At 49.0% G+C, this 27017-nt stretch overlaps 2 protein-coding genes across 5 annotated transcripts in view; one reads left to right on the forward strand and one right to left on the reverse strand.

Moving 5' to 3' along the window:
• The window catches only part of NDEL1 (nudE neurodevelopment protein 1 like 1), a 65680-nt gene extending 49745 nt beyond the window's left edge, over positions 1-15935 (forward strand). For 2 of the 4 annotated variants that reach the window (XM_017850552.1, XM_017850551.1), the window contains exons 8-9: positions 813-964; positions 15331-15935. In XM_017850552.1, the coding sequence (XP_017706041.1) occupies positions 813-964; positions 15331-15448 (270 nt within the window). In that variant the 3' untranslated portion in view covers positions 15449-15935. Of the gene's footprint in view, positions 1-812; positions 965-4834; positions 4870-8414; positions 9647-15330 lie in introns of those variants that run through there. The other 2 variants (XM_017850554.1, XM_017850553.1) reach the window with 2 other exon arrangements.
• A 96-nt stretch (positions 15936-16031) lies between these two features.
• Positions 16032-27017, reverse strand: part of MYH10 (myosin heavy chain 10) — a 159633-nt gene continuing 148647 nt past the window's right edge. The window contains exons 35-41 of the mRNA XM_017850377.1: positions 26019-26147; positions 23187-23275; positions 22328-22451; positions 22034-22242; positions 20235-20343; positions 18807-18979; positions 16032-17769 (exon numbers count right to left, since the gene is read on the reverse strand). Of these exons, the coding sequence (XP_017705866.1) occupies positions 17625-17769; positions 18807-18979; positions 20235-20343; positions 22034-22242; positions 22328-22451; positions 23187-23275; positions 26019-26147 (978 nt within the window). The 3' untranslated portion in view covers positions 16032-17624. The remainder of the gene's footprint in view (positions 17770-18806; positions 18980-20234; positions 20344-22033; positions 22243-22327; positions 22452-23186; positions 23276-26018; positions 26148-27017) is intronic.

Raw genomic sequence — 27017 nt, forward strand, 5'->3', positions numbered from 1 at the left:
GGGATAGTATTTTCTTTTGGAGAAGGAGGGGTTTGATTTGGGCAAAGTGTTTATGGGAAAGAGGCAGTTGATGATGTGTAAGCACGTGGAAATACATGAGAAACGCCTGATCTCTCCATGACATCTGTGTTGGCAGAGCCTGGTGCTTGCCAGATGTTGTGGTGACAGGTGCAAAACAAGGGTGCCCAATTTAGAGGTAAATGCTAAAAGACCAGTGTCATTTGCAGGTGAATTATTTAATTACAGACAAAGGGTATCAGTTAAACATTTTACAGAATGCCATTAGAAATAAAATAGCTTTTAATTTCATGTAAAGTGTTGTAAGTGTTCTCATTCATTCTCATGCAGTAGAAAAAATGAAGAACCTAGAGAAAGAATTGGCTGCCCTAAAAAAAATTATCAGGTGATATTTTTGGGTTCTTTAATAGTGCTTGCTCCCAAAACACACCCTGCTCCTAACACCAACCAACAGTCTACAACTTAGAAACGAACAATGGATAGGGGCAAGAGACCTGGGGTCTGCTGTTCGACCTCCCGTGCCACACTTTTCTTACTTGTAAGGGGAAGATTACGTGTATTTCCCTCAGTAACACTAAGAGGAAAAAATAAAATATTCTGAGCTCATTAGAAAGGGAGCATAAGTATTCCGCCTTTTTATTAGAAAGTTGATTGATCATGGCTGAACTAACCACCATTATCAACTGAGATGAGTAGGTTTTGAGGCTTGAAATAGAAATGGTTTGAAATGCAAATTTTTATGTGCAGCTACTGTTTTGACAACCGTATCATTCCTTCTTTTTTTTTTTTTATAGGCTTTAGAATCCAAATTAGCAGCTTGCAGGAATTTTGCAAAGGACCAAGCATCACGAAAATCCTATATTTCAGGGAATGTTAACTGTGGGGTGCTGAATGGCAATGGCACAAAGTTCTCTCGATCAGGGCATACATCTTTCTTCGACAAAGGGTAAGTCCTAAATGTTTTAAGTGATGATTTTTTGAGTAGTAAAGTGACAGATTATTAAGTGAGCATAATGAAGCCTTGAAAAGGTAAACTCAGCTTGGCAAACCTGCCTGCAGCCTGTTATCATTCTAATCTTAGGGGCATGATGTCTGTTGTTGTCCCCTAGTCCCCGTGGAGTCTGTTGCCCCAGGAACCCTGAATCTGAGGCTTCTGTCCTGGGAAGCAGACTCTTGAAAGGCAGCAGTGTGAGGCTCTGGTGAGTCAAAACGACTGTGATAAGGTCCCTGTTCTCCAGGTGCTTACAGGCTGGCAGACTTGCAAATACTTTTTCGGGGTAGAAGAGAGCATCACAATTAAATATATGCAAACTGTACAACAGACATCCCCTGTGAGAATTTTGGAGAAATATAAAGCCCTGAAGTACTTAGGCACTGGATCAAATACAGTTTAGGAAATACAACTTTTGTATAAAGTTAAGGCTCTTTTGAAGACTGAAATAAAATTGTCTTAAGATTGAAGCATCCTGGCCGGGCGCGGTGGCTCAAGCCTGTAATCCCAGCACTTTGGGAGGCCAAGACGGGCGGATCACGAGGTCAGGAGATCGAGACCATCCTGGCTAACACGGTGAAACCCCGTCTCTACTAAAAAATACAAAAAACTAGCCGGGCGAGGTGGCGGGCGCCTGTAGTCCCAGCTACTCGGGAGGCTGAGGCAGGAGAATGGCGGGAACCCGGGAGGCGGAGCTTGCAGTGAGCTGAGATCCGGCCACTGCACTCCAGCCTGGGCGACAGAGCGAGACTCCGTCTCAAAAAAAAAAAAAAAAAAAAAAAAAAATCGAAGCATCCTTAATGCAAAACATTTCAGTTGGTACAGAAGTATATGAACTAAAAAGTCATTGTTTCCTGCCTTCACACTGTTTCTGCGTTCCTTACAGTTATTTTAAGGCATGTCAAATCATATTTTTATGCATCTGCTCTAAGTTGTTTGTAACACAGTTATGGGATTTTACTTTAAATATTGCTTTGCAATGTGCCTATCACGACTTATATTGCCATTATCTTTCCATGTCATGTATATTATTCTACCTCAATGTACTTGTTTATTTTTAAATACTCCATGGTAATACATGGTTGTACAAGTATGCCTTAATATGGGTCACTGGTAGGACCTGTGGTCTGGGATGCTCACGGTGCTGCCTAAGGTAGTTGTTACTGAAGCAGCCAACAGGCACCCATGATCCCCTGCCACTGTCTCTCCTTTGAGTCATAGAGGTAATTCTTGCTTGTTTTTCTCTGAAAGCAGGACAGGTACAACTCTGGAAATGTTCACAATTTCTTAAAGCAGCTGGCACTTTCTGCCGTCCTCAATAGTTACGGCACATTTATAAAGGAGCAGATTTGACACACAGTGACTCTGAAAAGGCTCTTCTTCTTGTAGTGGAATGTTTTGGTTGATCTCTGTCCCTTAAGAGAATTTTACCCTGAGGTATATACATTTCATTAAGGATTTTGTGTTAAAAACACATTCTAAAACCTCACTATACAAATTAGAACTTTATTCTTTTTTTAACAAATTTTTTAAATAATTTTTTTTTCTTTGGAAGAGATGCGGTCTCACTATGTTGCCTAGGCTGGTCTCAAACTCCTGGGCTCCAGTGATCCTCCTGCCTCAGCCTCCCAGAGTGCTGGGATTGCCGCCGCACCCAGCTGACATCAGAACCTTATTCTAACCATTGAATTTCCTCGGGTGGAGTAGATATAAAATTCATTTTCCTCAGGCTTAGGAGTTTCAGGCAGACTTGAGGCAGCCCTTGTTTTTATACTGGAATGGTAAATGGAATGACTGGACGGTTTGACATGAAAGTAGCCATTTCCCCTAAATGATATGGCGAATGTTTAGGGTAGTCTTCATACATGTTGGAAACAGTGCCTCATTATTTTTCCCTACAGCTTATAATGACCCTCTACTAGAGTAGTTATTGGTCTCTCCTTGGAGTCATATTTCTTGATGGGCCTCAGGTGCCTTCCATGAGAGCAGGCATGAACCATAAATGGATAGGTTGGACAGGTGCCTGTGCGTGTGGAAGCCCTTAAGAACAGTCACGCAGAGGGAAGGATGACACTGTCTGTTCAGGGTCACTACTCCTGCCTGCCACTTGCCTCCCAAGGCAGAGCACCAGGGCAGGGATTGCCAAGAGATGTGGGGACCTCAGGGTGAGCTGAAGCCAGGAACGGGCCTTGGGCACACTGACTGCACCCCTGCCCCTTGAGAGCATCTGAGATGCAATTGTAGGCTTTTCTTCTTGAGCTGAACCCAGAATGGCTGTGCTTTCCAGTCAGAACAGTTGCAGATACTTAGTGTTGGTTTTAAATGATAGACATTTTACATTGTGCCTTTTCTATTAAGAAATATGCTTTTGTGAGCTGGCTATTGTGTGAGTGTTTCGCTTATATGATAAGCAGATTGTGTATGCACACTGAAATATTAACCTGCTGTTGTTGGAGTTACCGTTCTAGTTGCTGTATCCCTGAGGATAACTCTTTTGTGGGTTTTGCTGTGTTTTCACTTTCTTGCCGCTTTGCTTCGATTCTGGCTTCTGGCCTGCCTGGCTTTTTACCTCTGGCCTTTCTTCCTGCCGACCTGTTGACCAGATAAAAACCAAGGTGTTGTGTACCAGCTGCAAAAGGAAGGGCAGGATATCGCAGTTCCTAGGTCCATTATACACTCTGGCAGGTGAAAGAACGCAAAAGCCTGTCTGTATAGAAGTGTAGAAGTATGGCTTGTAGTTTCAGCATGAGAAAAGCGCCCCATTTGAAAAAGCCTCCACTGCAGAACCTGCCTGCCCTCCCTCTCACTCCTGAGTCCACTGCAGAACCGGCCTGCCCTCCCTCTCACTCCTGAGTCCACTGCAGAACCTGCCTGCCCTCCCTCTCACTCCTGAGTCCACTGCAGAACCGGCCTGCCCTCCCTCTCACTCCTGAGTCCACTGCAGAACTGCCTGCCCTCCCGTCTCACTCCTGAGTCGCTGCAGAACGGCCTGCCCTCCCTCTCACTCCTGAGTCCACTGCAGAGCCTGCCTGCCCTCCTCCTCACTCCTGAAGTCACTGCAGAGCCTGCCTGCCCTCCTCTCACTCCCTGAGTCCACTGCAGAACCGGCCTGCCCTCCCTCTCACTCCTGAGCCACTGCAAGAACCTGCCTGCCCTCCCTCTCACTCCTGAGTCCACTGTAGAACCTGCCTGCCTGCCCTCCCGCTCACTCGTGAGGAGTCTGTAGCACTGTGGCGATAGCTCACTAGTGCCGCTAGAAACCTGTGGCAGGGTTGTTTGGGGGAGAGACGTCATCAAAGTAGGTTTGTGTGCGTGTGCGTGTGTGTGGGTGTACGTGTGTTCCACCTTCCCACCCGCTGAAACTTTAGATGCAGTGAAGCCTTCTAACATAAAACAATATATCTTAACTGAGCATATTGCTTTGTGGGATTCAAAAGTATTTTGTAAATTCTGGTCACTGGAGGGCTTCTTGGAATCAGGATTTTGTCTAGTCTCTGATCACTTCTGCCAGTTCCTGAAATGTGGGCTGCCGTGCCTGCTTCCCAGGTGCTGAGCTGTTTCCTTCAACTGTGGTCACCCTTTGTCTCACCATCTGAAAGGACACACATTTCATGTGGAGTGTGGTCACCTGGATTCTCTCCAAACCATTCTTTTTTTTCCCCCATAACTTTATGTAGTTTCTTATGTAACGTGTCTCTATTTTTGTAAGCCACTCTGAGTTCTTCTGGGCTGTGTGTAGGTGGGCATGAACTAAATTTAGGGCTATTTCCAGTGTGGAAATAGTATTTGTATTACTGTTTAATATGTTTTCCTTTCTTTTATTAGGCAAGAAAAAGTCATATTTCCCACGTTATTCATGGGTAACTGAATTTGTTTGCTGTGCTCTTTTTCATTCTTTCTTAATCCTGGTGTGTGGTGGAAGACACATTAACAGTCTGGTTTTACTAACTGCATGGGGCTGACCCAGCTTTAACTGACTTACAGCCCATCCGTGAGCTTTCACGGTCCTATTCGACTTGACTGGATGCCATTATTACTAGTTCAGCTGTGAGAAACAAGAGCAAATTAGTTGCAGTGGTCCTGGAGTGGCTGGGAGTAGCATGCCAGGTGGCACGCCTGAGTGGGCGAGGGCGCTGCAGTGTTGATTTCAGAGTCTGGCGATGGCAGTTTAGGGTTACTCTCAGGCCCTGGGATCACCTTTGACTGTCTTCCTGGGACTGGGGTTCTTCCCGTTACCCAGTTGCTTCTGTTTTCTCACATCAAGGACCAGTGTGAGCACTCCCTCACCTCTGTGCTCACGCATGGAGTTCCCAGTTAAAATGGAATGGTAGATGGGGACGTGTGTAAGATCTGCCTCACATTTCAGAACTGCTTTGCAGTTTGCAGAGCCTGGGCTGAGGACTGGAGCAGGCCGGAGCTGCTCTGAGCCCACACTCATCCACTGAAATAGGGAGACTCTGGTGTGGCGTGTGCCTACCTGCCGGCTCTTCTGGATAGCTTGAGCCCACCCTCCTGCCCTCTCCAGTGTCCTCATCCTTGCGGCTTTGACAGATTTAATGTTTCCATCCTTTATCTCGGCTGCTTTAGATTTATTGTCCCGAGTAGCTTCTAAATGTGCCCTGTCTCTTCCCTCTTTTCACTTCTTCCACTGCCATTTTACAACTGACCTTAGCACTTTTTCTTAGCTGGATTCTCTACATTTCAGTCTCCTGAACTAGTCTTTGGTGGTAAGATCGTGAAATTTTATAACTGGAACCTTTTCCTACATATATGACTCCCAGATCTGTACCTTCCAGCCTGCCCCATCTCTCTTCCTTCAGTCCGGTCTTGTCCACTGGGACATTGCCCTGTGGCTCTTCGCTGCTCCCTGAAACTGAGTATGTTGAATATCGAGAGTCTCTTCTCTTGAAAATCATCTCCCCGTGCACAGCTTTGCAGACCCCGAGGGGACTTCACCAGACCTGTCATCCCATCTAGAAGGCCAGCTTTCTTCTCTCTCTGTTCTTTAACTTTCTACTTCTTGATTCAGGAGAGAGGCGCTAGGTGAGACGCTGGTGGATTGGCGTTCTCTCTCTGCTCTACCCGCCTTCACATTAAGCGTTCCATTTCTGTCCAGATAGACATTTACCGGTTCTCTCTTTATAGCCTGGGCTGCACCACTTACTTTTCCCGTTAGAGCCGGCTTGCATTGGGAGTGCTGAAGTGGTTGCTTGCTGAGGGCTTCTAGGTGGCCTCTCACCAGGAGGAGACTAGGCAAGGGTCCTGTCCTGGCCATCTGGAAGCAGCTGTGGGCCCGACTTCCCCATCAGCGTCTCACTAGGTGAGCCTAGGCTAATGGCTGGACCTTCTCTTGCTTTGGTTGCCTTGGCAGTGGAACAGTGGGACAAACCTGATGTTCCTTAAAGTCCATCTCACTTGAAAATGCCAGAATCCCATCCTCAACCTGCTCGAGGAGCCATCTCCTAGTTGCTGCTTTTGCACACCCCCATGGCCCAGGTGCCAGATTCTTCTTGGCATGCAGCAGTGCTCCCTCTCTGCCGGGTTCCGGGGGCTGTCTGCTGTCCCGGTTTGGGGGCTTGCCCTGCCCCTGTGATGTGTGAGGCTGGGAATCTGAGGTTCACGTGTTCAGAGCTGCGGCCATTTGTGGGGCCTGCCTGGTGATCCCTGAGGTTTCTGGAAGCAGGTGTCAGGGACTCTGGGACTAGCCAGACAGATGGAGCCTATTGTATGAGGGCTACCGTGGCAAATAGGATATGGCCTTGGCCCCAGAAGAGGCACAGGCCTGTGACCTTGGGAGAACAGGAAGGATGGTTTCAGACTTGCAAATGTGTTGAAGCTTAAAAATCAGACCTCTCCTAACCCAGCGAGGAAAGGGACAATCTGGCTGTTTGTCGTTGAAGTAGGACAGTGCGCAACAGGGAGAAATGACATTTGTCAGAGCCTTTCTCCTGAGGCTCTTGGTCTCTGTATGCATGGTTGGAATTTAAGCTCCACATATGTACTCTGAGTTTAGTTTCTTTAGACATGAACTTTGTTTCTTCCAAGTAGGCAGGGACTGTTTGTCAAGTCTCTGCATGCCTGCTTCTCTGTCAGGTTTTCCTCGCCTCGCCAGTGCACGAAACAGCTGTCTCTGCAGGGAGTGTGTGTCCGCACTTTTTTTTTTTTTTTTTTAAGGAGAACCTCTCTCCACGAGTCTGTCTTCAGCTCCCTGGAGCCCTCTGGAGCGGGCGGGGGCAGTAGTGCGCAGGCGTGCCGCAGCGTGGCCCCTTGCCGTAGTTGGCTTTGTCTCCCAAATTGCTAGTGGGACCAGTTTTCCTAGGAAGCTTTTCAAGGTGGAAAGGCTGAAGTGGCTCCTGAGAGAGGTTCCAGGCTGCACATTCCCTCCCTCTCTTGCTGCTTCCTGTGGCTGCGCTGCACGGTGGGTGAGGGGGACGCTGGGGTGCTCCCTGCATCGCTGGGCTCCGGGTGCACTGGGTCCTGGCTGCAGGCTGTTGGGTTGGGCTGGGCTGTCTGCACACCAGTCTGCATTGGAAAGCCTACTCATCTGGCATTGCTTGCTAAACAGTTTTTAAAAAGTTATTTTTCTCCACCTTATTAAGATATTCATGTATTAATACATTATATTTGGAAAATGTAAGGAGATTTGGAAAATGATTAAAAAAGGATAAAGTAGTAAACAAAATTCACCCACAGCCCAGAGGGAAGAAAAGTAACGAGTCTTAAATTTTCTTTCTATGATATATATGATCTTATGTACGTATGTGTTGGTGTGTGTGTATACATATGTGTGTGCGCATATATATAATGTGTGTATATATACACTTATTTATACACACTCCCCGCCCCACCCCTGCACTGTGGATTTAGCTATATGGATAGTAATGTCTGTCCAAGGCGCCATAGTCTAGAATCTAGACTATATACTATTTGCTTTTTTTTCTTTCATGTCATTGAACATACAGAGTTTGGTAATCTGCATCTTTTCCCACTTAGTTACATTCTGAATATTTTCCCATGCTATTAAAAAGCTTGTGGAGTGTGTTTTTAATGGCTGTGTAATATCTTATTGTTTAGTTGCACCATTATTTATTTAACTAGTTCGCTATTGCCAGGCATTTAGACCTGCTCTATGGGGAAATAATCAGGACTGTGGCTTCAGTGGCCGGTGTGCAGAAGTTGCCAAGAAGGGTCATGTGACCCTGATTCCCCAGGATTCCCAAATGCTCCATTCTCTAACCAGCTGGTGCTTTCCAGCCAGCCAGTCCCCTTTGGGCCATCAGGACCCTACTGCGGGCAAGGAATAGTTTTAGAAAGCAGATGAATTTCCTATTGTGTGTGAGTGATTTTAAATGAGTTTGTTTTTCTTGTCCTCTTTTTCCCTTCTGTGCTCTGGTTGCTCCCACAGGGCAGTAAACGGCTTTGACCCGGCTCCTCCTCCTCCTGGTCTGGGCTCCTCGCGGCCGTCGTCAGCGCCGGGTGTGCTGCCTCTCAGTGTGTGAGTGCCCAGCCTCCAGGTGGGGGCTCCTGCCCTCCTCCAGCAACCCAGGACACCCACGCCTCACCCCTCGGTGCCTGGGCCCAGCCCCGTGCCCCTCCGTCTGCCTCCGCACGGCTGGCAGAGGGCAGGCTGCATGCAGTGGCGCCTGCTGGGCCCTGCCCAGCCCTGGAACTCTGCGCGGTATCAATACTGCTATTTTCTCTTCTCGCCGTAGTGCCGTTGGTTTCACATGATTGCACTTTCGTGGGTCACAAGGTGATACATACGTGTATGACTTGGTCACTGGATGCAGAAGTACCCATTCATCGCACCTGCCTCATAGCCCCCACTCTGCTGTACTGATAGGATTTAGTTGTGTTTAGGACATTGCAAATCTTCTAGAAGTTCTCCCCCAAATCAGGTCAATGTGTGCCCTCCTGAGCTCCCACCCAGGCATCTCCAGTGCTCATGATCATGTGTCCCCCAACTCCGCCCCTCACGGTTTGGGCCTGTTTCTGGCAAAGAGTCAGGAAGGTTACTGAATTAGGGAACATTTTCTGCACCTTCTGATTTTACTTACGCAGCTACCATTCCATGGACTTGCCTCCCAGAGCAGCACAATGCCCGTCTGAGCCCCACGTGGCAGGAGCCTCTGGGACGGGGCACACACGGGCCGAGCCTCTGTGCTGTCTCCTCCTCCGTGCGCCTCAGACTCGGGGTGAGGGAGGCGGGCAGCCTCTCGCCAGCCTTCCCGTCCTTCAGTTCAACCACATCTTTGGAGCGTTTTTGTTTTCTCTTCCAAGGGCCGTCCCATTGTGTTCGGGAGGGTGAGTGGCTGGTTCCAGGGCGGGCTGGTACCAGCTCCGGGGTGGACTGAACAGCGGCGGCTGTCCCTGTGCATCCTTTGATTACTCTCATGCTGCATTTACTGTTTACATTTGTTTTATTGTACATAGGTTTGTAAACATTATTGCCTAAGATATTTGTATATAACTTGGGCTTTGTAGCTTTTATTTATTCAGAACTCATATGGCATGTTAATGACTCTGATGGTGTCCTACTCTGGGCAGCTGTATAGGATCATCATGTGGTTACAAAAAATACTTCCCTCCAAAAAAGTCTTTTAATGTGGAAACAATAAATTTCACAGAAAAAAAGGACTGACGTTGCTTTATTCAGTCTCTGCCATCCCATGAGAGGAGAGCTGGGGCCCATAAAGTCAGGTTCCAACGACAGCAGCTGTGGAATGGGACAGAGATCAGGCGGCCTCTGGAGATGTCTTATGTGCAGCGCGGGCGTCCTCATGCTGTTTCTTGGCACTGGCTTCTGGGCTTGGCTGTGATTTCCAGGAGCAGTTCGAGGGTGGCCTGGGCCCCATGTGAAAATCTGGAAGGAAGGACCAGGATGTTGAGGGTGGAAGTTCACGAAGTCCCAGAGTAACTGGGATGGATCCAGGAGCTGGTCCTGCAGCTGTGCTGCCATTCATGATAGATGTCATTCTGGGATTAGAAGTCTCTTTGAACTGGCACTTCTTCTCATCCCTCAGGTTAATGTTAGCAAGTGAGAGAAGGTGTCAGATGTTTGGAAGCAAGACACAAGGTAACACATTGAAGAACGCATAAACTGGGGTTCGGTGTGAATGCATCAGATTTTGAGCACTGTTTGCTTATAACAACAGAAACAGTATATTTTATAGTTTTAAAACTATAAGTAAATGAAAATGAAGTGAATCAAAACCCTGAGTGACTTTGGGAGGCCGAGGCGGGCGGATCACAAGGTCAGGAGTTCGAGACCAACCTGACCAACACGGTGAAACCCCGTCTCTACTAAAATACAAAAATTAGCTGGGTGTGGTGGTATGTGCCTGTCATCCCAGCTACTCGGGAGGCTGAGGCAGGAGAATCGCTTGAACCTGGGAGGCGAAGGTTGCAATGAGCCGAGATCATACCACTGCATTCCAGCCTGGGTGACAGGGCTAGACTCCGTCTCAAAATAAAATAAAATAAAATCCTGAGTGAATAAGAACTATTAAGTAGGATCCATTGTCAAACATTTCTCTATTAATCTATGAACAGGAATATCTGCTGTTATTCCTGGAGATTTTGTCCTGAGCTGAGTCTCCAGGGACACTTGCAGTGGGTGTGTGCTGTGCTCGCCTCAGCTGCAGTGGCTGAGAGGACAATCCTAAGCCTCTTGTTGATGTGCAGCAACGTCCAGCTTCTTTCCCAACCCTCATTGGAAGGTTTGGATTAGATGAGCGGTTTCAGCATTTAACTGGCCTCTTTATTTATGTACAAACCCCAACTAAAACACAGCAGGCAAGTCTTTGACTCTGATTAAAGCACAGATGATGTTTGGAGCCCTGAATCTTCATCCCGAGCTCCCCAAGTGATTTCTCACTTCCTTTGCATCTGAACACCCTGGGCTCATCTTTTTTTTTTTTTTGAGACGGAGTCTCGCTCTGTCTCCCAGGCTGGAGTGCAGTGGCGTGATCTCCGCTCACTGCAACCTCCGCCTCCCGGGTTCAAGCAATTCTCCTGCCTCAGCCTCCTGAGTAGCTGAGATTACAGGCGCCCGCCACCACACCCAGCTAATTTTGTATTTTTAGTAGAGACGGGGGTTTCATCATGTTGGTCGGGCTGGTCTCGAACCCCTGACCTCGCGATCCACCCACCTTGGCCTCCCAAAGTGCTGGGATTACAGGCGTGAGCCACCGTGCCCAGCCCCACCCTGGGCTCATCTTATCCAGACTGTTTTGCCAATTGCTGGCCACTCAGTTGATAGCTGGAGGAAGGGCCCTGGCTACACGGGCCCACGTGTCATCCACTGCATGTCACCACTGCTCTGTGTCCAGAAGAGCCTGGGCCAGGTCCCTGGAGGGTAGCAGTGTGCTGTTGGGCTTATTTCTGGTCCCTTTGGGAAGAGACTTTTACTTTAAAAATTAAAAAAAAATTTTTTCTTAGTCTAATTTAGCAGTTGAGAGTTATATACCAACTTCAATGACTTTTTTTTTTTTTTTTTTGAGATGGAGTCTCGCTGTCACCCAGGCTGGAGTGCAGTGGTGTGATCTCGGCTCACTGCAACCTCCACCTCCCAGGTTTCAGCGATTCTCCTGACTCAGCCTCCTGAGCAGCTGGGATTACAGGTGCCTGCCGCCATGCCTGGCTAATTTTTTTTTTTGTATTTTTAGTAGAAGTGGGGTTTCACCACGTTGTTCAGGCTGATCTTGAACTCTTGACCTCAGGTTATCCACCCGCCTCAGCCTCCCAAAGTTCTGGGATTACAGGTGTGAGCCACCGTGGCCGGCCTTAGTGACTTTTTTTTTGTGGCTATAGCACCTCTTGGCAAATGAACCCCTCGTGAGGAAACCAGCCGACTCCCTGGACCTCATCTCCTGCTTTCTGTTTGGACTGTGGGGTGTAAGATGCTACTTTGGACATGGTCAGAGAGAGCATCTGCCACCTGGCATGAATGCCGCTATGTGCTGCTTGCCTGTCTAGCTAAAGAGTGCCTCTGGGTGGGTTTTCTTCCTGGGGCTGTGGGTATCTGGTTTCGCATGGCTCTCCACGAAACCTCAGGAACGAGGCCTCCTTGATCTGCGCCCGTGTGCCCTTCCTCCCTGCTGGTGAGCTCATCTCCCGGGCGGTGGACAGCCTCTTGCCTCCAGGTGTTTTCGTTTCAGCCGCTCAGTCCTATCCCTCACTCCCAAGTGTCGTCTTAGAAGAGAGTCGTAGCCAGCACTCCACTTCCTTCAGCTCAGAAATGACCCCTGACCAATGCAGCTGAGACCTAGGGGCCAAAGCTGGGACGCTGAGTCACAGTGAGGCCTGCGAGAACTATACAGAGGTGACCTGAGAACAGGACACAGTGCTCTGACCTCAGGTGGCAGAAAGGACAATGAGCCTGGGTTTGAGTTGCCTGAGCTCGCACGGCTAATTCATCATGAAGCCAGGCTTGGGCACGAGCCCAGTCTTTTGCTGCTGTGCCTTTCCAAACTTGAGGCCTCAGTGGCCTTGACTCCCACTCTCTGTGCCATGCCTCGGGAGAGGAGCAGGTTTTGAAGGCTTGGAAGTGACGGGTGGCGGGGCCGGCACAGCCTTTGCAGCAGGAGTCGGTTCACGTAGCCTTCCTCCTGTGCCCGCTGCGCATGCTGACTCCGCCTCTCTTGGCAGCTGCCCCAGAGACGCCACTAGTGCGGGTCTCCTGAGAGCCAAGGTGGAAGCTGGCACTTCTGGGAGAGGGGAGGCATCCTGCGTGGAGCCACAGCTTTAGGGAGCGCCCTGTAGCCAGCTCTGCCCCCTCCCCGACTGTAACAGTGTTGTGCCCTGTCTCCTGGTGTGTGTTGGTGATACAGCATTCCTGAAAAGCAGATTCCGGTGCGGCTCCAGAATTTCCTTCTAAGCTGCTGATGCTTATTCTGCAAGTTTTTTTTTTTCCTCTGGAGACAGATTTTCACTCTTGTTGCCCAGGCTGGAGTGCAATGGTGTGATCTTGGCTCACTGCAACCTCCACCTCCCAGGTTCAAGCAATTCTCCTGCCTCAGTCTCCCAAGTAGCTGGGATTACAGGCGTGCGCCACCACGCCCGCCTAATTTTGTATTTCCCGTTCTGCAAATTTTGATGCTGGGCTTGATTGATCTCGCCAGGAGTCGGGCAATGACACCATCACAGCTGCTGCCTCCTGACAGTGATTGTGAGACACGGGAGATGTGGCCCACGTGAAGCCAGGGTGCCTTGGCACCAGTGCAGTATGGCACATACTTGGGAGAGGCAGCGCTCTGTGTGGGGATCTGTGAGACCCGGTTTGTCGGTTATGTCACGTTACCTCTCAAATAGGGCTTTGTGGCATCCAGTCAGCTGGAATGGAGCCTGTTATTGGGCTGCCTACTCTCAGTAGGGACTGAAGGCTGAGGCCACACTTTATGCCCAGTTTACAGGCTCTGTAGCTACAGTGAATGTCTCTGAAAAGCTGGAGTATGATGGACTTACACCCTTTCAATAGCTTCATATAAGATTCCCAACAAGAATGGGTGCTTCGCAATCTGCTTGATTCCCAAATGGCAGGTGCCTACAGAAGGAAGTGGGCTTCTCTGTCTGGTCCTGACAGTTGGCTCAGGACGGCATTTTGGCAAACACTCAAAATCTGGGAAAGCTCTTGGTGCGGATGTTGTCCGCGAAAGGTGGAAAGGGAGAGGTGCTTTCTTGCGTTCCTCCCAGAGACTGGGAAGCCTGTGTGGGTGGGGCCTGGTAAGGGGAGACCTGCCTGGAACTTGAGGGAGAGGAGTCATCACCACTTCCTGGCCATTCTGACCTGGAGCCTGTTCTGGCTTTTTTCTTTTTTGGGGGGATGAAGGAAGAGCAGGAAGGTGTGGTTTGACAACAGTGAGGTCTTCTCCAGTCTTGACCTGGTCTCTCAGCAGCACCAGCCTCCAGGAAAAGGGCCATGGGTCAGTCATACCCAGAGCCGTAGGAACAGCTGGCTAGGAGAACAGCTTGGCCTTATGGCCCACAATTCATCTTAGCCGAGGTATCCTGGGACAGGAAAAATTGGTGACACAAAAATGTGACGAATCTATAGCCTGATGCCATCAGGAATTGGAAGTGTCCCCTCAAGCCACCAGGCTAGAAATAGGTGTTATCGGCTGGGTATGGTGGCTCACACCTGTAATCCCAGCACTTTGGGAGGGAAGCCAAGGCGGGCAGATCACTTGAGGCCAGGAGTTCAAAACCAGCCTGTCCAACATGGTGAAACCCCGTTTCTACAGAAAAAAAAACAAACTCAAAGAAAACAAAAATTAGCCAGGCCTGGTGGCGGGCACCTGTAATCCCAGCTACTCAGGAGGCTGAGGCAGAGAATGACTTGAACCCGGAGGTGGAGGCCGAAGTGAGCCAGCCTGGGAGACAGAGTGAGACTCTGTCTCGGGGGAAAAAAAAAAAAAAAGTTGTTATCCCTCCAAAGCAGTTTAAAATAGTCCCCTGGAATGGCTGCATTAAGAAAAAACAAAAAACGGCATCTACGATATGGCAAGGACAGAGTATTTAAGGCCCTAAATGAAGCCCCAGAATCGCCTCATGTCATCTAAACTCAGGCCCAACGAAAGAGCAAGCCTTTCTGGTCTTGTGTGAGTTCCTCCTCCCTGGGAACCACGCTGCTGCTGGGCAGAAGCTGACCAGCTTGACCTTCTGACACACTCAGAGCCCAGCTGCCGTCAGCTGTCCTCCCTGTGCTCTGAATGCCCAACAAAGGTTGTGTAAACTACCTTTCCTTAGGCCTGGAGTGGTGGTCAGCAAAGAAAGGTCCCTTCTAGTTATTCAATAGTATCTTCGCAGAACCAGGGGCTGGAATTGGGCCACACAGGTTGTTTCTCCTGGCACGCTGAGTAATTGGGAAACTGTGACGGGAACACCAGTTAGACCAGCCAGTAGGGAAGAATTTTTTTTTTTTTTTTTTTTTTGAGACGGTGTCTCCCTCCGTCGCCCAGGCTGGAGTGCAGTGGCGTGATCTCAGCTCACTGTAGCCTCCACCTCCCAGGTTCAAGTGATTTTCATGCCTCAGCCCCCCAAGTTGCTGGGACTACAGGTGCACACCACCACACCTGGCTAATTTTTGTGTTTTTAGTAGAGATGGCGTTTCACCACGTTGGCCAGGCTGGATTTGAACTTCTGACCTCAAATGATCCACTGGCTTCCCAAAGTGCTGGGATTATGGGCTTGAGCACCGCGCCCAGCCCAGAGTTCTTACTTTTGAGAAAACAAGCCTCTGAATTCCATACACTCTTGGATAAAATACTGGATGTGGGGGTGAAGCACCACCCCTGTGACTCACCTTTCCTCTCTCATGGTAGTGGCACAGGAGGAAGAGGGCACTTCTGCCCATTTCACACGTTTCCACTGCTGCCGAGAAGCCTAGTCACAGACCCCTTACTCCCAGAACCAGCCTCACCCAAGAATACCATGGAATAAGAAATGGGCATTCTCTGTGTGATTCTGTACTGCCCTAGGATCTCTCTCATCCTAGTTGGCCTGCACTGGAGAGGCTGTGGCCTCATCACTGAAGCCTTCAAAAGCATCTTCAATACGTGTCTGCCTGAAAATGCAGCCTGAAATGTCTTGGACCTCTGAAAACGTCCTACCCAGCAGTGAGCTTCATTGGTTTGTGACCAGAACCCTCCTAAATCACTCCCTTGACAGCTAGGCCAGCTTCTGCCTTTGGGTGGTCTTTCCCTTTCTAGTGCATCTACACCCTGCGAGGCGCTGGCAGGAACAAGAGTTGGAGCCAGGACTGGCCTGAGAATTAACTCTGTCGTCTGACCCGGGAGATGGCGCCCTCGGCGAAACTGCACCCTGCGAGGCACTGGCAGGAACAAGAGCTGGAGCCAGGACTGGCCTGAGAATTACTCTGTCGTCTGATCTGGGAGACGGCGCCCTCGGCGAAAGGGCCTGGCGCCGTCGTTTGAAGTCTGTGTAGCGCCCACCCTCCAGTCAGATCACAGATGGGAAATCGAGAACAGAAGGTGAGAAAACAGATTCCATGTTCACATGATTATTCTTGTTTATTGAGGTCTCTTTATTCTCCACGGGTGCTTTTTTTCTCCAAGTAAACAGAGCAGGCGCAAATATCTATAATGAATAAATTTATTGTCTTACAAAAATCATTGTCTAGAAATATGGGAATACAAGAAAAGATATTTGCGGTCAGGTGTCTGGTGGTCAACAGCCAGTACAATTCATAAAGGGGGGAAATCCAAGATTCCAAACCCACAGGACAAATTCTTCCTAACAGATGTTAAAGCTTTTAACCCAAAAGGTTTGTGTTTTCAAGCACATTGCAGAGGATCAAGGATTTAGAATTAACACTGATTCATTGTCACTGAATGTTTGTAATACCACTTTGACTAGAGAGGTACATGATATGAAGCACAGTCAAAACTGAATACATTAAATTGTTATAGAGGCGAATGATATATTCAACATTGTCTTAGTACTGTAGTGTCTAAGGCACTTTCCGTAATGTCAGTTTGCTTAACTATCAACCAAAAACAGGATGCTAAGTGTTCGCTGTAACACTGTCCAAAGGGAAGGGAGAAGGAAGAATGAAGGAGTCACACCCACTGGCATGTCAACATTCAGGAAGATGGCATATGTTCTGGAGGTTCCATAAACCTCACGGACAAACTTGGAACAAGCCTCGGACACAAAACCAATATTCCCATTTTGGGCTCAAAGCAGTGGCTGAATTTGCAAGGTCAGCGCGAGGGCCTGGCTGGCGAGGGAGGGCCTTCCAATAGCTCGGCTTAGGGGTCCGCGGCTGCTTGCTCCTGACGTGAGGAGGGCGCCGGCTGAGCCAGGTGGTTTGGGAGACCATCTGGACGTCTACGTGATCCATGGCTGCCACCTGGGGCCACAGCTGCAGTGTGGCCACTATCCCTTCTATGCACAGACCAGCCCTGGCCAAGGGCAGTTCACATGAGGAGATGCGGGACACCATCGACTCGAGGGGCAGGGCCCCCCGTGGGGGATGGGCATGGTAACCCCCAATGGGTGTTGCTTCCAATCCAGCCCACCCCTCCTACTCTTTCCAAAGCCCCTTTCACAGTTTGCTCACTGAAATAGTGTTGATCATTATTTGAGAGAAATGAGAGAGACAAGTGCAGTTTAGAGTCCACAATGGTCTAGGAGACTTGATGTGGCTGAGGAGTCGGGGGCCACGTGAACACAGAACTAGGTGACCTGCCTGTATGACAGAGAGCATGCAGAGCGACTGAGCGACGCCCACGGCGCTGCCCCAATAACCCAGCAACCCGCAGCCAAGGGCCTGGAGTTTGTTTAAAAAGGGTTCTTACTGTGTTTTATAAAATGGTCTCTTGATGACTATATGGAAAATAGATGCAATGATGAAACAATCTGTTTAATATGTATGTCCTGTGTGTGTCTATATATAAAAAGGGGAGCAATTGTACCTAAGTCTGAAGCGGGATACAGTATGCGTAGGCTGGAAAGCCTTAAGACACAGTTGATCTTTCAGGAAGGAATCCCGTAGCTTGCCAATTTCCTAAATCTGCAGGAGGCCCCAAGGCAGGCTGGCACCGGTGCGTTCCTAAGTGTCCCACTGTATCGCCTCCTCTGGCTTCCTGCGACTTTACTCTGACTGGGGTGGCTGCGTCTCATTGACATCACTGGTCTTACTTTCCGTGTCGTCGTCGGAGAGCTCCAGGGAAGCTCCTTCAATGTGCAGCTGGCGCCGGCCAGATCGGCTGGAAGAGAAGCTGATGGGGCCGCCCCGCCTGGAGAGAACAGGAAGCGGATGTGTGTGGGTAAACAGACAGGAGCACGTGGCTGTCAGTACGTCCAACCACTCAGTGCCGCAGAACCTTCCCCTGCACCCCCCTTCCTTGGACACACGACCTTGTGGGGGTGGCGGTACAATGGGAAAAGACTGTGTGCCTTTCTGCCTCTCCCACAACCCTGCCTGCAGAGTAGGCAAAGCAGGGTCCTCGGAGAACTGGGGAGGACTTGATTCAGCCTAGGACTGTCTGTGATGGAAATGGTAAGGAAGATGGATTAAGGCCAAGCTCTACCTGCTAACCAGGGAATCGGCCAGATAGCAAATATTTTATTGAGGATTTGTGGGCCACCTAGGGACTCTGTTGCATACTTTTTTTTTTTGTTTTTATAACCATTTAAAAACGTAGACACCATTCTTAGCTTGATGGCTGTACAAAAGCAGGTTATGCACCAAATCTGCCCATCGGCCAGAAGTGCTGTAACCTCGGCTGAGCTGGTCTTGCAGGGCAGGGACTTCAGCTGTAGCTCTCCCATGCTCCGCCCCCTCCCTGGTACACAGCAGATCCAGTGTAGTGAGGAGGACGGTGCTGAGGAGGGCTGATGGCACCAGGTCCCGGGAGGAGCTCCTGCCCTGCTTTTTAACAGAGGCTGAGAGCTCGCCTCGCTACTGGATGTCTGGACGGGGATGGACGCCTAACGCAGCTCCAGCCTGGTGTGGTGGATTAGTGTGGTCCTCTAGTGGCCGGTGTGGTGGATTAGTGTGGTCCTCTAGTGGCCGGTGTGGTGGATTAGTGTGGTCCTCTAGTGACTGGTGTGGTGGATTAGTGTGGTCCTCTAGTGACTGGCAATGAGTGGGCTTGCTCCTCTTTCATTCTCCCCGAGGATGACTATCAAGGTCAGAAATTTTAAATGAAGTGGTTCAGGAGAAAGAATGGATCACCGGGCATGGATCTAAGTAAACTTCCTCCAACCAGCTATGCCCCGAGCCTAAGCTAACCCACAAAGCCTGTCAGCGCGGGGCCACATGCCTGCTCACCTCAGCCGGTTCTTCAGGGTGCTGACCTCACGGCTCAGGCCCTCGTTGGCCTCGGTGGCATCATCCAGTTCCCGCTGGAGTTTACGCCGAGATGCGTTGGCACGCGTAGCTTCTTCTTCTGCTTCCTCCAGCTGGCGTTTAAGCTGCTTCATCCGAGCGTTGGCCTTCTCCATCTTGGGGAGGGTACATGAACCAAAACAAACCAAACTGGTGAGTCCAGTGTCAGCCTCTCTGCACCCCGAGTGTGGCAGTGCGGGGCTCTGCCTGTTACTGTTGTGAGCACACGTGTACACGGATGTACACACAGGCCTGGGGGCTGGTCAGAGGCTCTGTAACTGGCCTGCTGCTCTCAGCAAAGCCAGCATCTACAAAGCACACTAGGCCAAAAAAACGAAAAAATACTCAAGACTGTTTTTACCGGTGAGTTTTCTGCAGAAAAATGACAGAGTTTACTATCTTCACACATGTGACCTAGGGGACTGAAAGGGAACTGCTATTCTTGCAAAATGCGGAAGAAACAGCAATGTGGTACAATCCCCAAGCCCGGGAGGTTGCACAATGCATCTTTACACCTCCTTTCAAGGATGGGCACATCTCAGATATTATACTCGGATTCAAGCAGAAAACCACCCTGGGATGACCTGCCACAGAACTAAGAGCCTCCCTTTAGGACCCTTCATTCCTGAGCCACACAGGGGCTGGCCAGTGCCTCGTGGGCCCAGCGCACACCACCCTCAACTGTTCTCCATGTTGCTAGGCCCCAAGGGTAGGGGTGGGAAGGGAAGGCCAGGTTGCTTGACTGAGTGAGTGAAGTTGGGGAGGGTTCGGGCCAAAGGCAGTGAAGTCCTCAGATCCATCCACCTTTCTGGCCAGTGTTTGCAGTGCGAAGTCTCACCAGGCAGAGGGCAGGGAGCGGGAGGGAGGGTACAGCTGCCCACGCTGCAATCAGGGCAGGCCTGCCCCACAGTTGAAAGTCCTGCGGAACATTCCCTGCGCACTTAGAGAAGGGGGCCTGGATGCAGACACTGAAGCCACTCGGGTGCAGCGTGTAGTACCTCTGTCTTCCCTTCCCTTTCTATTCACTATCTCCTGGGTCCACCCTACACCCAGCCAGTATCTCACGACTGCCAGCAATGTCCAGGAACTGTACTAGGCATTATGGAGATAACAGGGAGCAAAATAGGCAGAAATCCCTGTACTCATGAAGTGCGCATTCTAGTGGAGAAAGCAGGAGCTTTACAGTTCAGTCCAGGCCTCATTGCAACTTGCTTCCTGACCTGCTGTCCCCTCCCTCCTATGTCTCGGGTACTGAGAGTGCCCGCCAGGAACGTGGAACAGCCCATGTTAGCCGAAACAGTTGTGCCACCAGCTCATTCTCCACCAGCTCATTCACTCACACGCTTCCCAGAGAGGCATTTCCTCACGTACCTGCTCTTTATACTGATCTGCATGTCGACGCTCATCCTCCACCTGCATGAAGATTTCTTTCAGCTTCTTCTCAGTGCGACGGACTAATTTGTTGGCGGCTGCTCGTTCCCTGTGAAAGTGGTCACAGTAGTTCTGAAATTCTTGAAATGATATTTTGTGTGGGGAAAAAATAGTTTTTAAAGCCCTTTTTCTTTGGGAAGATGACACATGGTGGAGGCGTCATGGACCTCTCTGCCCAGAATATCGTGACTAATGTGGTGCTGAGACCTTTTCCTTCTGGTCAAAATAGGAATTGCCTTTAATGTATTCCTCAGTAGCGAAAAGGTAGAAAAAGCACATTATTCCTGCACGTGTAGGTATTAATTACTGTATACAGGTATTAATCACTGTACTCAGTTATCTTACTTTTTGTGTTTTTGAGACGGAGTCTCACTCTGTCGCCCAGGCTGGAGTGCAATGGCACCATCTCTGCTCACTGCAACCTCCACCTCCCGGGTTCAAGCGATTCTCCTGCCTCAGCCTCCCGAGTAGCTGGGACTACAGGTGCGTGCCGCCACACCCGGCTAATTTTTGTATTTTTAGTAGAGATGGGGTTTTACTACGTTGGCCAGGCTGGTCTCGAACTGTTCACCTCAGGTGATCTGTCTGCCTTGGCCTCCCAAAGTGCTGGGATTACAGCCGTGAGCCACCGTGCCTGGCCTGAACACAGTAATCTTCTAAATAGCAAATGTTACATACAAGCTACCTGTCAGTTATACTGAACACAGACTTTTGAATATGCCATCCTTAATCACCTAAACTTTTCCCCTGAGAAACTACCCAATGTATTGATTGTTTCACTTGAGAATTTACTAATTACCTCCTATGACGCAGGGCTTTGGCAGCTCACATTGGAAAAAAAAAAAAACCAAAAAAAAAAAAACAAAAGCAAACCCCCTACACTCCCTCTTTGGTTAGAGGTGAAACAAATCCATGTTTCTAGATAGGTCTACACTGTCCCATGTGAAGGAGAGGTAACTTATTTGGAGGACTCCATGGGAGACAGAAAAAGTTATTTCGTTCCTTAACAAATATGCAAAAAGGGATAGGGATGGAGTCAGCCGACAGGGTGAGTTCTGTTAGTTCCAACCAGAAACAAACCCTTAACTGTTTGATTCAGCCCACTGGAGTCCAAGAGTGGAGTGGGAAGTCCTGGGCCAGGGGGCCGGGGAGGATGCAGGCGTTCTGGCCACAAGCCCTGCATGTCTGGGCTCCACACTCCCCAACAAGAGGGTGAATCTGAAGGTCTACCCTGGCTCTGGGGACTATGACCTAATAGCTTTGTAAACGCCTGCCTGCCAGCAGTTGTACTGTACAATTTTTCATGCTTTAATACAATATGAAAGCTGTTAAGCAATCTTTTCCTATGGGAGAAGAAAGGCTTTGATTTCTGTCATACTGCATTTGTTCTCTGGCAGCAAACTAGCGCTTCATGGGATGCTACACGCTTGGGAAATCGACTTTGGGTAGGAGATGCAAACTCAGAGTGCCTAGGAAATCAGGGAGTGCCGTGTGGTGAGCCCTGAGCTGAGTCCTAAAGCCCAGCCTTCCCTGACTGTTCACAGAGGCCTTCTGTCCTCCCAGACTCTGAACACTCGCAGCTCTTCTCTCACAGCTCACACCAACTTCTGTCTCCCAGTCTGGTTATATGGGTTCTCCGCCCATGCAGTGGGGAGCCCCTCCCAAAAGGGACATGTCTGTTTTGTCTCTGACTGAGCCTGGTTGGTAAGTTTTGGTTTATGACAGCAAAAACCTCTTACTTGGCTTCCTGCTCAAGCTGCTCCTCCAGCTGCCCAATCTTGGCCTCCAGGGCTGAGATGGTGGCCTTGAACTTGGACTTGACAGCACCCTCGAGCTCCTGCAGCTTAGCCTTCAGCTCCTTGTTCTGCCGCTCCAGTTGCTGGCGCGCGTTGTCGCTCTTCTGGGCGGCGCTGCGCTCGGCTGCTAGCTCGGCGTTCAGCGTGTCCACCTAGAGAGGAGAGAGGAGTTTATGGTCACTTGTGCCTGAGGAGTGGCACAGCCCTCCCCGGGTGACGGGCTCCTGCATGGGCCACCTGTAGCGTGGTCTTGCGGAAGCGGTCGTTGAGCAGCTCCATGTTGCTCTGCTCCTCTTCCAGCTCCTCCTCCAGCTGTGCGATCCGAGCCTCCAGACGCCGCTTCTCATCCAGCAGCGCGGACCTGGTGGGGAGAGGAGGAGGGGACAGTTCAATCCTAGCTCAGCACAGCCTGGGAGCCTCAGCGAAGGCTCCTCCACCCACCCTGTTGCTGGAAACCTGAGCAGCCATCCCCGAATCCATCAGTAGGTCCCACTGATGACACTTCCAAACATCCTCCCCCCACTGCCACCACCCAGATGCAGGCCTGTCATCTCTCATCCGGACCGCTGGGGTGGCCTCCCGCTGCCCTGCCTGCCTCTCTCCAGCTGTTCTCCACAGACAGCAGCCAGAGTCACTTACAAAACGCAAGCACGACCCCAGCCTCCCCCCGCTGAAACTCTTCAGTATTTGACTCTCTGAGAATCAAATTCTACTCATGATGGCATGCTCAAAAAGGCACACGATGAACCTCTGGTTCAGTAATTAAGTGGAGAAATCAACTGAATTGGAAAAAAAAGATAATGACTTTTAACAAAAAATGAATTCAGAGAAAGGTCATGTCTGAGGAACCTGCTCGCCAAAGCTAATGAACTGGAAAGTGAAGGCCCGCAGTGCCCGTGAGTGTGCACCACGGCTCCCGCTTGCGGTGTGCGGGGCTCAGCAGGACTGGCCCCGGGGTAGGATGGCTGAGGCAGCCCAGGCCCAGTTAAGAGAGGAGCAAACCACCTGCTGATACCAGGTGCGTGGACACCTCCAGCCTTCTCAGCAGTGTGTGTGCCTCAAGGCGACGAACCCGCCCTGGCCACAGGAGACTCACTTGCCAGAGGCGCTGTTGGCGATCTCGTCCGCCAGTTCGTCTCTCTCCTGCTCGGCGTGTCGGCGGGCTCGCTCAGACGAGGCAAGTTCCTAAGCAGTGGAGACTGCGTTAAGCTCTGGCTATGAACAGTTTCCTCACTGTGGAATCTGACAGTGCCTGAAGCTACAGCGACCTTGTTCCTGTCACTGTTAACCTGTACCTCGAACTGTCATTTAGATTTGAGAAATTAAACTGGCGAAAATCTGCTCGGTGCAGACCAGCCAGGTGGTGTGTGGTGTCAGCATCTTACACAAAAATGTCCAGAGGGAAGTCTTCATTGCCATAAGGGCTTTGCTGTCACCTCCAGCGTAAGGGTGGCTATGTTCCTGCCCTTCTTGGAAAGCTGGTGCCTCTTAATATAAACTGAATACAAACTTTATACAAACCCTGAACCCTAAGAAACCTGAGCTGTACCAACTGATGATCCTGAAGTATCTTTCACATAAACAGTTTGAGATCAAGGACGCTGGCTGCACAGACCAGTGCGGATCCAGGCAGCTGTGCAGCAACAAGGACCAACGCTCCCATGGGGAGGAGGCAGGGGGGCACCTCCACAGGGGCTCAAGTGTTTGCAGAGCTGGGCCTCTGAGGTGGGCAAGGCCTCTTTCTTGAAGGGGACTGTGGCTCCACGGGGGGCTCTCAGAGGACTGGGCAGGACAATGGGGACAGCCCGGTGCCTGCCAGCCCACGGAAGGAACTGCCTGATGGCTGCTCTTCCACAAACTTCTTTGGAAAGATGATTTGCCACAGAAAGGAGTCAAGGGTGCATTTATCTTATAAATAAGGGAGCTAAGGCCCACCTGGATGAAGATACTGGCCCAAAGTCCCAAGGTTAGTCAGCAGCAAAAAGTCAGGGTTCCGACTCTCCGTCCAGGGCTCTTCCCACCAGCTGCCCCTTCCAAAAGATGTCGCATTTGGCAAGAGCACACCTTGAAGGTGTCTTAGGAGCAGGGCTGCACGGGGGCGCCTCTGTCTGCTCCGGCACATGCACCTGCCTTACATGAGTGTGGGCCGAAGGCCTCTAACAGGCCCAGGTTCTAGCACATCCTGGCACACAGGGCATGGTGGGAGTCAGGAAGGAAAAAGAGGCAGCAGACAGAATGTTCCAGGCCTGATCCCAAGCCACTGACTCCAGACAACTCTGCCATCTGGCCTCTGGTGTTTTGTCCTGTTGGGCCTATGAAACACTCACTGTCCACTGGCTGGGGGCGCGGTGGGGGAGCTCTAGGCAGACTGAGGGACCCAGGGGCCTCTAAGCCAGATTAACAGAGGTGTTTGAAGGAAAAGTGTCAGAAATAGGGGGAAGGGCAGGGCCAGCTTTCCAGCTCAGTCTCTTCTCCTTAATGCAGTGTGATTCAGGCCTTGCCTGAGAGTCTGAAAGAAACACTTTCAGAAAAAACAGTATGGTACAGAGAATGCCGCTTGGACATCTGGGTAATGGCCCAGGAGCGCTATCTAGGAGGCAGGCTCCAGGAGCCACATCGCCTTTGGGGAAATGCGCATGTGGGGACCTCACCAATCAGCTCCATGATGGATACATAGAGCTTACACATCTGCTTCACTGATGAACACGCATCGTTTGTAAGTACACACGGAACACTTCTGAAAACTAGCATGTTCTAGGTCCCAGAGCCCTTCTCAACATTCTGTGACCACAATGTGATAAAACTAGAAAGCAACTTAAAAAACAAGCAAATGCCAGACATTTGGAAATTTAAACCGCAAGCTTAAATTCTTCACGGGATGAAGAAGAAATCATAATAGAAATCAGAAAAATTTAGAATTACATGACAATGAAATTACTCCACATCAAAATCTGTGGGACATGATGAAAACAGATCTTAGAGGGGAATTTACAGTCTTTTATAAACATATTAGACAAGAAGCTTGAAAGCTCATGAGCTAAGTGTCCAACTCAAGAAGTCAAAAAAAACACAAGGAGCAAAAAATGGTGAGATAGAGGACAGCAGGATGAAAACCTCCCGAAGCTGGCTCTCAGGTCCCCTCTCAGGGTCTGCTCGGTTTTACTGATCTGATTTTCAGTTCCTTGTTCATTCCTGACACCGAGAGAGCCACGCTCCTTTCTTGCAAGCTCAACTCTGCCTTTGCTAATATTTTATCCAATATTTGTAGGTATTTGTATTGGGAATTTTTTCATATTAACTGATAATATTTATCTTTTCAGGTGTGAAGAAATTTTGATTCTCCCTCATTTGTACAGTAATGTGTGTATTTAAGTGTGCCTTGCACTGTTACAATTCCTATATGCAACACTTTATCAGTCTCTGCCTCATGAGAACTTACAAAAAAGATAAATGAAGGAATAACAGGAATTCAATGAAACAAACTTCTCTCCTTTTAAGTTATCACATGAATAGTGCTTCTGTGTAAAAACAAGGCAATTTTGCATCACCAAGGTTGGAGTTACACAGTACTTGCTGCGTATCAACACTAAAGTATCACTTCCCTTTCCTGCACAGGGGAGCAGGCCAAGAGGTGGCTTGAGAAGCTGCTCATCAGCTCCTTTGCCTTTAGCCAGGTAGAGGAATATATATGAGCAGTGTCGAAGTGATCATTTTCTGTTTCTAAACTGAAGCAGCAAGAAGGTGGAGGACCATATTAAAAATGGATACTTAAAGAAAAAAACAAAAACCAAAAAATAAATAAAACAACAAAAATGTATACTGACATTACAGTGGGCTACAAAGATATTAAAACTTTTTTTTGATCTTAGAGAAATTTCAAGGGCAAATATATTTGTTGAACAAATGGATGAATAAATAACCAACCAACCTCCTGCAACTGAAGGATTTCTGCTTCCAGACTCTTCAATTTCTTTTCACTCTCTTTGGATTGAGCAAAAATCTCATCTCTGGATGCACGAGCTTCTTCTAATTCACGCTGATAATCCTTCATCTGAGCCTATTAATAAGAAGGTTTTGGAGTGGTTTACATTCTTAATTTTAGTTAAAAAAAATTTTTTTTAGAGATGAGCCCTATGTTGCCCAGGCTGGTGTCAAACTCAAGGCCTCAAGCATTCCTCCTGATTACAGCTGTGAGTCACTGTGCCTGGCCCCATTCTTAGATTGTAAACATGACATTTTTTTTTTTCTAGATTATAAAAGTAATATACTTTCATTGTAAATATAAAAGTATATGGAAATGACAAGGATATCATAAGAAAACTACAGATCAAAATGAAATCCCTTATAAATACAAATGCAAAAATCTTCAACAAAATAGTAGCAAACTGAATCTGGCAACATGTGAAAAGGATTATATACCATGACCAAGTGGGAATGTGGGATCTATCTGAGGAATGCAAGGTTGGTGTGACAACCAAAAATGAATTAATATAACCATATAATCATCACAATAAATGCTGAAGAAGCACTTCACAAAATCTAATACCCTTTCAATATAACAATACTCAAGCTATGAACAAAAGGAAATTTCTTCAACTCTGATTAAGGGCATCAATGAAAAACTGACAGCCAATATCATACTTAAGGATCAATGACTGAATGGTTTCCCTCTAAAAGATGAGAAACAAGGATGTTCGATCTTGCCACTTCTATTTAACACTGCAATAGAGATTCCAGCCAGGGTAATTAATTAGGCAAGACAAAGAAATAAAAGATACCTAGATTGGAGAGGAAGAAGTAAAACTAGTTCAATTTGCAGATGATCTGATCTTGTATATAGACAGGCTTAAGAAAGACACAAGAAGAATTAGAACTGCTGGTAATATGGACAATAAAAAAGAAAGTCCGCAAGAACTAACAGATGAGT

The sequence above is a fragment of the Rhinopithecus bieti genome, unplaced genomic scaffold, assembly GCF_001698545.2.
Source record: "Rhinopithecus bieti isolate Rb0 unplaced genomic scaffold, ASM169854v2 scaffold_32008, whole genome shotgun sequence".
In the NCBI taxonomy this organism is placed as follows: Eukaryota; Metazoa; Chordata; class Mammalia; order Primates; family Cercopithecidae; genus Rhinopithecus; species Rhinopithecus bieti.